The sequence below is a fragment of the Monodelphis domestica genome, chromosome 6, assembly GCF_027887165.1.
Source record: "Monodelphis domestica isolate mMonDom1 chromosome 6, mMonDom1.pri, whole genome shotgun sequence".
In the NCBI taxonomy this organism is placed as follows: domain Eukaryota; kingdom Metazoa; phylum Chordata; class Mammalia; order Didelphimorphia; family Didelphidae; genus Monodelphis; species Monodelphis domestica.
In genome coordinates this window covers 21334999-21348811 of record NC_077232.1, presented here as the reverse complement: position 1 = coordinate 21348811, position 13813 = coordinate 21334999, and the positions used below count along the sequence as shown (strand labels likewise).

The window sequence follows — 13813 nt, the reverse complement described above, 5'->3', positions numbered from 1 at the left end:
CAGACTCACAACCTCTGTACCATTCTCACAGTTACTTTCTTGGATTTCCCCTAATTATTCAATCTGTTGCCAATTTTTGTCATTTATACCCAACACAATATCTTTTAAGAATGTCAGGACAAAAGAAGGAAGCAAAAAAGAAAGAAAAAAAAGAGGGAGAGAGAGACAGACAGAAGGAGACAGAGAGAGAGGAAAGGAAAGAAGAGAATCTGTATTCTTTGGAAGGGATTTTAAAAGAAGAAAATGGGAAAATTCAGAAGATAATATGAACCAAAACTATTTTGTTCTATTTAAAATACACGTCTTAAAGACAATCTATGGAATATTATTTCACCATATGGAATTATGAAAATGATTACTCCATTAAAAAAGGGAAAGGTTTATATGAAATTGTGCAATGTGAAATGAGAAGAACCAGAGGAACAATGTACACAGTAATAGAAATAGTATATAATGATCAATTGTGAAGGACTCAACCATTATAAGCAAAGCAAGTCTCCAAGACAACCACAAGGGACTCATGAGGAAAATGTTCTTAACAGACAAAGAAAGAACTAGCAGAGTCTGAGTGAAGATCAAAGCAGGTCATCTTCCACTTTATTTCCTTCATGAGATTTCTGTTGTATATGTTAGTGATGTGTGTCTTCTAGTATGACATGAGTAATTTAGAAATATGTATTACATATAGGTATGAGTATAACCTATATCACACCATTCATCACTTTGGGGAAGGTGGGGGAAGGTGAGAGAAAATCTGAATTTTTAAAATATAAAAAATTTTGGCAAAAATTGTTTTTAATTGGAAAAAAAGAATTAATAGGTAGGAAGGAGGTATCTAGGCAGCTCAGTGGATTAAGAACCCTCCTAGAGAAACATATAATATAGCCAAATGATTAAAATATTAGTAAACTCATATTTGAAGGAAACCAAAATATTGAATTAATTATTCTGGAATGATGATGAGCATATAAAATAATACTGGCACTCTTTTCTCATTGGTGGAGGTCAGTCAACAAGCAGAATTAATTACAATGACTGATCTTGGTCCTGAGGGACAGAAAATGAAAAGACCTTCTTTCTCTTCATTCAGTGGGTTGGAAAATCATAAATAAAAGTACCATGTATTCTAGTCACTGTAAAAGCTAGATTTACTGAATTATTTTTTTCTTAGTTTTATGAGGAATTATTTGATTGAGAAGTAAATAGCTGGCTTAAGCATAAGAAGCATTATGTTTATTACTATTATTTTAATAAATGGGTAAGTAGATAGCAATTAAGATCCTATTTACTTTGAAATAGTGAAGACCACAACAAGAAAAAGAGGAATCAACATCTTTTGATTATAACATTAAGAAAAGCATGCAAATGGACATGTTAACATCATATAAAGTTTTAAAATTAGAGATGCAAAGTGATTTCTCCACCTCAAAAATGATTTAAAAATTTATATTTAACAAAAAATTTTGAAAAGAACACTATAATGATGAAGAAATATATTTCTTTACTTCATTTTTGCCTTTAAAACTTCTATTTAGGAAACTCTTATTCGATCTCGCATTTTTTTCAAAGCATCTTTAACATCTTTATTCCTGAAGCTATAGATCATTGGATTTAACATGGGCATCGCCACAGTGTAGAACAGAGACACCATTTTATCCCTTTCCAAAGAGTAGCTAGAACTAGGACGGGAATAAATAAAGAGAATTGAACCATAGTAAAGGGTCACAGCTGTCAGATGGGAGCCACAAGTAGAGAAGGCTTTGAGTCTGCCCTGGTTAGATTGAATCCTCAAAATGGCAGCAATGATGAAGAGGTAGGAGGCCAGGATGAGCAGAGTAGGAGTGATAACATTGGAGGCAAGGATAAAATAGAGCACAGTCTGGTAACTGTCCTTGACACCGCAAGCCAGCTTCACAAGGGGTGGAAGGTCACAGAAGAAGTCATCAATGACATTATCCCCACAGAAATTCAGGGTGAATGTTTCACTCGTAATGATGATGGAGTTAATGAAGCCTCCAGTATAAGAAGCTGCTACCAGATATGACGATAATCTTGGGGACATAGACTGAGCATAGAGCAGTGGCTTAGAGATGGCAACATAACGGTCATATGCCATGGCAGCCAACAGATAACATTCACTATATGCCAGCCCAGCTGAGAAGAAGAACTGAGCTAGGCAACCAGCAAAGGAGATACTCTTGTCATCAGAGATACATGTCAACATGATTTTAGGGGTATACACTGTAGAATACCAGATATCCAGAAAAGACAGGTTCCCAATGAAGAAATACATGGCTGTGTAGAGCCTGGAGTCTGTACAGATCAATGTAATCAGAGTGATGTTCCCCAACACAGTTGTACAATACATCAGAAGGAATACCACAAAGAGAACCAGCTGAATTATAGGATCTTTGGTAAAACCCACCAGAATGAAGTCACTTACAGTATGATTAACTTTCTTCATCGCTGTAAAGAGAAAATCCAAACAGTTAAAACTGTTACAAAGTGGAATATTTACTTTGGGATTTAAAGAAATCCCTGCCACGGATCATCTTCATGAAATTGTAATTTCTCCTACTGGGGACATTGGTCAGGTTGCAGTAGATGCCTTTCAACTCTTCAGTGTTTTGAATCTGTTGTCCCATCTTTATATGGAAGAGAAAAAATAAAGTAAAAGACTGACTTAGGATGACCTTGACTTGTGCTTTAGAAAAGGCATTGAAAAGTTACTTCAGAAACTGAAATGGAAGATGAAGGCAGTAGACAAAGAAAGTGGTTAGCGAGATGAAGCAAACTAAGTAATCTACGATAATTGGAACAATTCAAGTTTAGAGAAAAATTAATGGACTGGATTGGTGAAAAGAGGTAATTGCTAAATTATTTGTGCAAAGCTGGAGGGGATGTGGAATATAGCTATTGAGTTGTCAAGACAAAAGAAAGGAAATTGAGTGGGGATGCAAGGTTATTGAAAAGTGAAAATTCACTGAACAAGGTTTTTGTCAGATTCTTAGGGTGAATATATAAATACCCACAGATTATTTTTGTTCATTTATTATTAAAAAAAAAAAAACTTACTTTCCGTCTTGGAGTCAATACTGTGTATTGGCTCCAAGGCAAAAGAGTGATAAGGGTTAGGAAACAGTGGTCAAGTGACTTGCCCAGGGTCACACAGCTGGGAAGTGTCTGAGGTCACATTTGAACCCAGGACCTCCCATCTTTGGGCCTAACTCTCAATCCACTGAGCTACCTAGTTTCCACCACAGATTATTTTTTTAACTGAAAATATCAGGATATTGGAGTGGAAGAATCTTACACAGAGAAGAAAGAAATAGAAAAAGAAAGGAAAAAAAAAGAGTTGAGATTTTTCCTGAGGAGGAAGGAAAAAATGGTCAGATGAGTCTGTGCTCCAAACAGTGATGTTGTAGAATAGCAAAAGCAACCAGAATAAGTCAAGGGAGCTTAATTGTAACTGGTGGTTCCTGCTCACCACTATTAAGAAGGCTTTCATTAGCACATAAATATTTATTGGAGTAGAAGTGGACATGATAACTATCTTCCAGTATCTGAAGGACTAACATGTGAAGGGAGTATTAGATTTATTCCTTTTAGTCTCAGAGGGCAGAAGACAATTTATAGACTTGTCACCAGAAATGTATATTTCAACTCCAAGAGCTGTCCAAACATTGGATAGGCTATCTTAAGAGTTGGTGAATTGGTTCCCCTTGGAATTCCTCAAGCATTGGCTAGATGACCACTATTCATTCATGGTTTTAGTGGAAATTCATTATTCCTATGAGTTGTACTACGTCTCCCTACAATCCTTCCCTACTCTCAAATCCTGTTTTTTTTGTTGCCAGTTTCATCTTAGCACTTCACTCCTTTTATAAAAGTATTTCATAGCATGTTAACCAAATTATATTCATTTTGCAGTACCTGCATAATGTTCTGATCATTCACAACCATGGGAAATTTTTACAACTCCAGAAATTTGGAAAGAGAGGTTGCCCGGATATCAATGCCTGGGATTATATTGCTTGAATCTATCAACAGAAATTCTCTCAGGGCTGAAAGCATAGTAGTCAGTGAATGAACACTATCTCAATTTATTTGATTGCCTTTATAAGAAAACGTTTTTAAAATGGTTTCTTTATTTCAGGTCTTTTCATGAAAAAGAATCTTGTGTAAAATCAACTGTTTAAATGAATAAAGAGATCAAGGATAGTACCAACATTTGCAGGAATTTTGTTTTACTTAACCTGGTGAAACTCATTTACCCCTTTTTAACTTCAGTTTAATCCAGTAAAATAATGAAGTCAGGCAAGATGGTGCTCATAGGCTTTTTTCTTCTAACATTCTCTGAGTCTACAATTTGATATTTTCAATACAGTATCATTTCCTATGAATCTATTAAAATTCTCAATTTTACTAATTTACCTTATTTTCAATTAGTTTTCATTTGAAATTCAATTATGAATTCAATTGTGAATGGATTTGTTCTTAATTATTTAAAACTAATAAATGTTGTTTTCTAAAGTAAGGTCCTGGTCTAATGCCTAATTGTACTATATAAAATATTCTAGATTTTCAAAGCTTGTGAAAACAAAATGGAAGAGAAGAAGGAAGGAAGGAAGGAAGGAAGGAAAAAAGGAAGGAAGGAAGGAAGGAAGGAAGGAAGGAAGGAAGGAAGGAAGGAAGGAAGGAAGGAAGGAAGGAAGGAAGGAAGGAAGGAAGGAAGGAAGGAAAAAAGGAAGGAAGGAAGGAAAGAAGGAAGGAAGGAAGGAAGGAAGGAAGGAAGGAAGGAAGGAAGGAAAAAGTACACTCTTTCTCTGATGTCTTTGACTCTGATGCTCATGATGGTTCTTCTCTTAAAGATAATCTATTGACAAATATTTTGTTAGTCATTCTTAAATACATTTTTAGAAATTGTTATTTATAAAGATAAGAATAGTTACTATAAAACACACGTGCCCCTTTGATACACACTCTTACAGAGTTCATGTGAAAGTGGATTCAAGATTAAAGAATGCATGTGATAAAAGGGAACTCACTGCTCTTGGTTAATTGAATTTAATTTTTTTTCTTCTCCCATTTATGACTTTCTCAAGCATTTCCTCTTCATCACAATAAACTTGAGTCCATTTGTTCTTTACTACTCATACAGATACTGTCATCCACTGATCCAAGGAATGAAACGGGAAAACAGTTGGTAGGTCCAACTTCCTAGAAATATTCGAAGCTTGCAAAGATCCTTTCCAGGCAAAGATGTAGTGAAAATAGAAAAAGAGACATAATCCAAATCTAAAGGTAAGAACTCTCCATTTCCCATCAAAGTGGTTCCTTTTTGGGAAATTTTCCAAACACTATTCTTATTCCAACCTTTCAAATGACTCTGGTTCTCTTGGCTTTTTTTTTTTCATAGATGATCCCTTTACTTACCCAACTATGATTCTTGGTCAGTATCTCTCCAGTTCCAGATTTTTTTCACTGTTTATCTAAAGTTTATGATATTACCTAAAGTGTCAAGGCTAAAATGAAGTAGAATAGGGATGGTTTTGACCTCACTCTTAAATTGGTATTTCATATTCACATATTTTGGCATGTCATATCCAATCTGGGGAATCTAAACCCTTTGAAGTTGGGGACTTTTAAAAAAATGCATAACCTGGTATTCTATCCCTAATGGCACAATATCGACACTATAAATGAACTTTGACTTGCACATTATAAGCCTGTAAAGATGCATATTGATCTTTTTTTTTTAGAATGATTCTTATATCTTACACTAGATGGCAAACTCACACCAAGGCAATCCTTCCAGTAGTGAGGTTTTGCTTACAAACATTTCATAGCTAGTAAATGAACCCACAACTCTAATCAATTTCAGTTCATCCCTAGCAAGAGTCAATAAAACCAGATTCTGGGTACACTATCTCCTTCCTTCCAGCTCCAAGCCTCATATTCCCAAATTAAGTGGAGATCACCCACAAGTAGAAGAGAGAAGCTCGACCCTTCCCATGTCTGCATGGGCCAGGAGAATCCATCTTTCCCTCTTGTCTCCAGAAATCCTTGTGGGTCTTTCTAAGCACTGATCTATATACCCTACATTTCTCCAGGCTCTTCTCTCTCCATCTAATCTTACCTAACAGGAATGAAAATGTATATGGAATTAGATAGAGAAGATTTGATTCTTGTTGCAGTTCTTAAAGGTGCTTTTATAAATCTTGCAGAACTCGAAGGAAGAACAAGGCTAATAATAAAGATGAAGCCTCTGAGTAAAAAAAAAAAACAAGAAGAATTAATTGACTCTGATTTACAAAGTACAAATCCTTGCTTCTCTTTCCATCAGATACACCAGGATTTGCAGAAATATTATTGCAAGTTGATTTCATAAATACAGTGAGTATATTGGACTATGCGATGTTTAAAGCTTACTGTCAGATCGTTTAGATTTTTATCTTGTACCCTTCTCAAAAAATCCCGAGTCCCTTTTGTTCTCTTACCTTCTAGTTGGACATATGATATCATATTTATGAGGCCACTGGATAGTTATATATCATGATACATATCATATTGAGAAATACTGCCTTAGCCATTAGCCTATGTTCTGGGAACCTTCCACTATATACTTAAAAATTCTCCCTCCATCCCTAGAGCCCTTAGACTGTGCCATCTAATCTGATTCCATAATTCACGATAGAGTTGATGAGCATGAGCAGACTCCTCTAATAAATTTGTATCTTATCATTGACTTTCTAAAGGGACAATGAAGGACTAATCAGTGAGTCTCATGAAATACTGGACAAAGAGGCAGGTCAGCGGAGGGTGCCATTTCAAGACATGGAAGGTCTTATGTCATGACTCAAATCTCACCATTTGAACAGACTTTTCCAATTTGGAGGGGCAAATCTTGTTCTAAAACAGATAAATAGATGCATGTATATACGTGTGTGCATGTGTGTGAGTGTGTGTGTGTTCTTTCCCATTAACTGAAAAAAAAAACTTACCAACAACTGCAGGAGAGCTTTATCACAATGGAACATAAATCTATGAATACCAAAACCTTTATATATCTGTTACCATATCCCCAGAGTGTCAGAGTCATAACCTCTCAGGGATTGATATTCTGGAAAGTTTCTCAGAAGCCAATTACACAAAATAATATATTGTCTGATTCCATAATTGTTCCCTAATAGAAAGGGAAGCACAGGTATAGAAATCACAGAAGAAAATAGAAAGTTAGCCCTCTGAACATATTCTGCCAGGCCTAGAAGGGATCATAGAAAATAGATTTTCTGTCATGGAAGGAATCTGCAAATTGAGAAAATAAGTAGTGGAGAAGGAGTTGGAAAGTATAATGGAAACACTGAGAATTATTATAGAACATAGAAAATTCTCTAAAGTTCTCTAATCTTCTAGCTAAAATTCCTGATGGTATTTTAAGATCCAATTCATGTGAAAGCTAAGTTTACCGGAATTGGAGTTTTGTTTGTTTCAGATTTTGATATTTCTTTTTGATTGATTTTGTTATAAGGGCTGCCTCTCTGAATAGGAATAAAGAGGGATATATTGGGGGGAGATATTAAAAATCCAAAATATATTAATAAAAATAGAATTTTAAATAAGGAAAGGTCATAGTTTAACCCAACTACTACTTGGTTTTATATAAATATAAATATATATATATGGATGGAGGATGCATATATATGTATATATATATACATATATATATATATATATATATATATATATATATATATATAAAACTAATAGTGTGAAGGAGTTGATAATTTCCTCCTAAAGCATGGTTCTTGAGTGAGAATGTCGATGAGGCATATTAAAAAAAAGAGAACATTGGTTCTCCAGTTTCTTGTTTTTCATTCTACCTGCCACTATCCCATTCCTTACACATAACACTCTATAACCTGGTTCCATATCTTTGACCTGGTTGGTTTTCATGCCTGAAAATATTCTCTCTTCTCACCTCAACCTTCAATCTTCCCAGATGTTCTTCAAGACTCAGATCAAAAAACAAAGCAAAACAAAACAAAAACCCAACAACAACCAAAAAATGAACAAAGAAAACAAAAAAAAAAGAAAAAAGACAGATCAAATCCCACCTTTGTCAGCAGGTCTTTTCCCAGAATGCTCATCTCTAGTGCCTTTTCTCTGAAATTATCTTTCATTTACTCTGTATATTTTGTACTTACATAGTCTTTTTTGCACATTATCTTCCTGATTAGAGTGCAGCTCCTTGAAGGCAGGGATTGTTGTTGCTTTTCTGGCTAGTTCTAGTGCTTAGCATACTTCCTGCCATATATAATAAACTCTTTAATGTTTTTTAAAATCTAGAATATTTTTCCATGTTTATATGATTCATGATTTTTCCCAACCCTCTTCCCTCCCCTCACCCCCTCCTGGAGCTGACAAGCAGTTCCACTGGGTAATATGCATATCATTATTCAAAATCTATTTCCATGTTATTCATATCTTCAGTTGAGGGAATTTTTAACAGCAAAATACTAATCCTATTACCAATGACCCATGTGACCAATCAGATGTTTTTCTTTTGCATTTCTGCTCCCACAGTTCTTTCTCTGGATGTGGATAGCGTTCTTTCCCATAATTCCCTCTGGATTCTCCTGGATCATTGCATTGCTGCTAGGAGAGAAGTCCTTTAGATTTTGCCACAGTGTATCCTTCTCCTGGTTCTGCTGGTGTTCTCCTGGTTCTCCTGGTTCTACTCCTTTTCATCTGCATCAATCCTGGAGATCTTTTCAGTTCACATAGGAATTCTCCAGTTTAACACAATAGTATTTCATCATCATCAGATAACACAATTTGTTCAGCCATTTACCAATTGGGGATACTGGATTTTCCAATTTTTTGCCACCACAAAGAGCATGGTTATAAACATTTTTGTACAAGTATTTTTCTTTATTATCTCTTTGGGGTACAAAACCAGCAGTGGTACAGCTGTGTCAAAGGGCAGGCATTCTTTTAAAGCCCTTCGGGCATAGTTCCAAATTACCTCCAGAATGATTGGATTAATTTACAACTCAACCAGTGTGTATTGGTGTCCCAATTTTGCCACATCCCATCCAACATTTATCACTTTCCTTTGTTGTGATATTAGCCAGTCTGCTAGGAGTAAGTTTTTTATTTGCATTTCTCTAATTATGAGGGATTTAGAACACTTTCATGTGCTTATTGATAGTTTTGATTTCTTCATGTTAGAACTGCTTATTCATATTTTTTGACCATTTGCCAATTGGGGAATGGCTTGATTTTTTTGTAGATTTGACTCAGTTCTTTATATATTTGGTAAATTAAACCTTTGTCATATTTTCATCGTAAAAATGTTTTTCTCATTTTGTTACTTTCCTTCTAATTTGGTTGCATTGGTTTTGTTTGTACAAAGTTTTTAATGTGATATATTCAAAGTCATTCATTTTACATTTTGTAGTGTTCTCTCTCTCTTGCTTGGTCTTAAATTCCTTCCTTTCCCATAGATCTTACAGGTATACTATTCTATGTTCACCTAATTCATTCTTGGTTTCATTACCTATATTTAAGTTATTTAACCACATTGAATTTATCTTGGTATAGACCTGATTTTTCCCATACTATTTTCCAATTTTCCCAGCATTTTTTGTGAAATGAGTTCTTGTGCCAAAAGCTGGGGTCTTTGGGTTTATCAAAGACTACCTTAATGAGGTCATTTACCCCTAGTCTATTTCATTGATCCTCCTTTCTGTCTCTTAACCAATGCCATATTGTTTTGATGACCACTGCTTTATAGTACAGTCAAAGATCTGATACTGCTAGGCATCCGTCCTTCAGATTTTTCTTCATTATTTCCTTTGGTATTCTTGATCTTTTCTTCTTCCTGATGAACTTCGTTATATTTTTTTTCTATTTCTATGAAAAATTTTCTTGGTAGTTTGATAGGTATGGCACTGAATAAGTAAATAAATTTGGGTGGGATTGTCATTTTTATTATGCTAGCTCATCCTATCCATGAGCAATGAATGGTTTTTTCCAGTTATTTAGATCTAGTTTTAATTGTGTGAAAAGTGTTTTGTAGTTGTGTTCATGTAATTCCTGTGTTTGTCTTGGTAGGTAGATTCCTAAATACGCCTAGAGTGATTTTAAATGGTCTATTTCTCTTTCTAACTCCCATTGTTGAATTTTGTTGGAAATATGCAGAAATGTTGATGATTTATGTAGGTTTACATATAATAAACTCTTGAAGACTTAATGACTAATTACCCACACATGACCTTTTAAGTTCAAGAATTATTATTAACCACTAATGATATGTAAAGTTCCATGTTATATCTGTGGGAGATATTATTATATGTTTAGTTATTTTATGGTTATTCTATTCTATTCTATATAATTAGTTATTCTATAGTTCTTGCTCTCACTCAGCTCCCAATCATTAAAGGAGATGAGACACTAAGATATTTAGTTTGAATACACAGAGTTTCATGAAAAATTCATTAAGAAGATACAAAATTAGGAATAGGAAATCAAATACTATGGGAGATCCTGCCTAAGGAAAATTTTCCAACAATAGGATTAATAATAGTTCAGAGGTCAATAATTTCAATCCCATATATCAGCATTTACTGGCACCTAAAGTCAATTGGCATAACAGCATGCCAATGAAGTCAATCAATCAGATGCTATTTTCCTACCTATGCTTCTTATTATTGTTCTTCAGTTGGTTTTCAGTTGTGTCCAACTGTATAAATGGAGATTTTTGAACCTTGCACTTCATTTCCAGAAATCCTTAGTATTTCCCAAAATTCCCTATAATCTCTCCTATGTCTCCACATTGGCAAAATCACATTATTGGTATTTAACTGTCTCTAATGCCTCCCAAATTCTTTTGGGCATGATATAGCAATCATCAGTGATGGTGGTAAGTGGGGATGGTTGAAAATGGCTAACCAGCCATGGGCACATGGTTTTTATTTTATATCATCTTTATTCCTTGATTTCTAATGATCTTTAATAAACCTCATAAAATATAATAATTTTATTATTTGAGATATAATTTAAATTTTATGCAACTCATGAACACATTTTGGGGGATTTTCTTGGCAAACATACTGGGATAAATAGTTAGCCATTTCTTCTCTGGCTCATTTTAAAAATGAGGAAACTGAGGCAAACAGTTAAATGACTTGCCTAGGGTTACATAGCTAGTAAACATCTGAAAAACCACATAACAATTGTAAAAATGCTTAGTTCAACTCCTGACACACAGTAGGTGCTATATAAATGCTCAGTCCTTTCTTTCTCCACCCCCATCAATTTACCTATCTATAAAATGGGGTTAGTAACATCTATCTTTTCAGGTCACTGTGAGGATAAAGTGAGATATGTGTAAAGCACTTTCCAGACTCTTAAATGCTAGATCAATGTTGCTATTATGACAAGTCTAATTCAAAAATAAGAAATCAGCATTAATGAGAGTGACAGCAGCAGTACTAGTGATTATAGAGATGATGACAATGGTAACTGGCTCTGCTTTTTCCCTATAAAAATGGAAACTTTGGATACTTGTATATAACCAAGAAAGTTGATTCCCTCCCTATACCTTTTACTCAAACTCATTGCCATAGTGGAACGGAGGACTGATAATTGGCACAGGCTAAAGGGTATAAAGATGGAACCTCACAAGGGAAACTTTTGGCAAAAATGGAAATCTGTGACTAGATCAAAATGATGGGTAATATAGAGATGTAATTAAAAAAAAAAAGACCTTTGAGTGTCATCCAACCCATAGGAAACCAAGGTTTCCTTACTTCAAAAATGAGAGGTTTGGGTGGCAGCTGGGTGACTCAGTTGTTAGAGAGCCAGGTCTGGAGGCAGGAGGTCCTGGGTTCAAATCTGGACTCAGAGACTTCCCAGCTGTGTGACCCTGGACAAGTCACTTGACCCCCATTGCCTAGCCCTTACCACTCTTCTTCCTTGGAACCAATACACAGTGCTGATTCTAAGACAGAAGGTGAGGGTTTAAAAAAATGAGAGGTTTGAGATCTCTATAGATTAAAATAGCTCCAATAGTTTATAAATATAAGCTTTGGCCCTCCATGACCTTTCCTGAGGAATTATGACACTTTTGCCATTTTTTCCAATAAAAATGTTTAATTTGTAGCCTTGTGGGGAGGACCTTTGGGCATAGTAAGACTTTTCTGTGTTATGCTTGAAAGGCCTTAAATTAAGGGGGAACTAGTTTAAAATTGGCCGGTTGAGAGTCAGCTACCAGATTCACCACTAGGTGGCAGTGGGAGATTAAATATCTCAACCTTTCTGAGTCTCAATTTTATCTGCAAACAGCCATAAGTATTTCTCCCATGGGCTGCCCCCTAGGTTTAGTGTAAGGAAAGTGATTTGCAAAACCTTGAGTTCCTAAAGAACTGTGTGACTGAAAAACAATTCGTTCCTCACATTTTCTATATGATTTTTTTAAAAGAAATTATTGGGGGGGCAGCTAGTTGGCTCAATGGATTGAGAGCCAGGCCTAGAGATAGGAAGTCCCAGTTTCAAATCCAGCTTCAGATATTTCCTAGCTGTTTGATCCTGGGCAAGTCACTTAACCCCCATTGCCTAGCTCTTACCACTTTTCTGCCTTGGAACCAATACACAGTATTGATTCCAAAATGAAAGATAAGGGCTTAAAGTTAATTAATTAATTAAAATAAAAAGAAGTTATGGGGCCAAAGCCTTTTGGGAACTTATACCCTTTCATTATGATTATTAAAGAATAAATAAAGACCCAAGTATGAAGGCAGAGGGAAGGGTGTTGAGTCATTTACCTACCAAGCTCAGGGCCCAATATGGCTACTATAAATGTCATCAAAATTTGGGGGCAGATGGGTAGCTCAGTGGATTGAAAGCCAGGCCTAGAGACCCAAGTCCTGGGTTCAAATCTAGCTTCAGACACTTTCCAGCTATGTGACCCTGGACAAGTCACTTAACCGCCCCCCCCCCCGCCCTGTTGCCTAGCCCTTACCACTCTTCTGCCTTGAAGCCAATACACAGTATTGACTCCAAGACGGAAGGTAAGGGTTTTAAAAAAAAATAGTATAGCTTCTGCTGTGCTTTGGGGGGACACAGAACTTTTAGTTTGGGGGGTTTTAGGGTTTTGTGGGAAATTTTACAAATAGCATTATGCTTAAAAGAAGCTCATGGAATTGCTGATTTTTTTTTCATATTTTAAGCATGTAGATTTTGTTTCTGAAATCAATTCCTTCCTATTTTTATATAAAGTAGTACATAGACCATTGAATTTGATATTAAAATTTTAGTTTTTCATCCTTATTCTGTGGATTTCTAACAGTGTTACTCTAGACAAGTCATTTCACCTCTCTAAGCCTGAGTTTCTTCAGCTATGAAATGGGGATACTAAAATTCATCCCAGCTATAATTCACAGTCATTGTAAAGATAAAATGAAATGAAATATGTATTAAATGGATCTGAGATCAAAGAGATTCAGTGTATATATATATATACACACACACACACACACATATATACATATAATAGAGAGAACATGGGTAAATATACACATATGTATATATATAGAGAAGACAGAAGAGAGGAGAAAGAGAGAGACAGAGAGAGACAGAGAGGGAGAGAGAGAGACAGAGAGAGAGAAAGAGAAAGAGACAGAGACAGAGACAGAGAGAGAGACAGAGAGACAGAGAGACAGAGAGAGACAGAGAGAGACAGAGAGGGAGAGAGAGAGACAGAGAGAGAGAGAGAGAGAGAGAGAGAGAGAGAGAGAGAGAGAGATGA

At 35.4% G+C, this 13813-nt stretch overlaps 1 protein-coding gene across 1 annotated transcript; it reads right to left on the bottom strand.

Moving 5' to 3' along the window:
• Positions 1 to 1531: 1531 nt before the first annotated feature.
• On the bottom strand, positions 1532 to 2464 carry LOC100024791 (olfactory receptor 1013-like). The gene has a single exon (XM_001375901.3). It carries the CDS (start codon positions 2462 to 2464, stop codon positions 1532 to 1534), a length of 933 nt encoding a protein of 310 aa, XP_001375938.2.
• Between the last annotated feature and the right edge of the window lie 11349 nt (positions 2465 to 13813).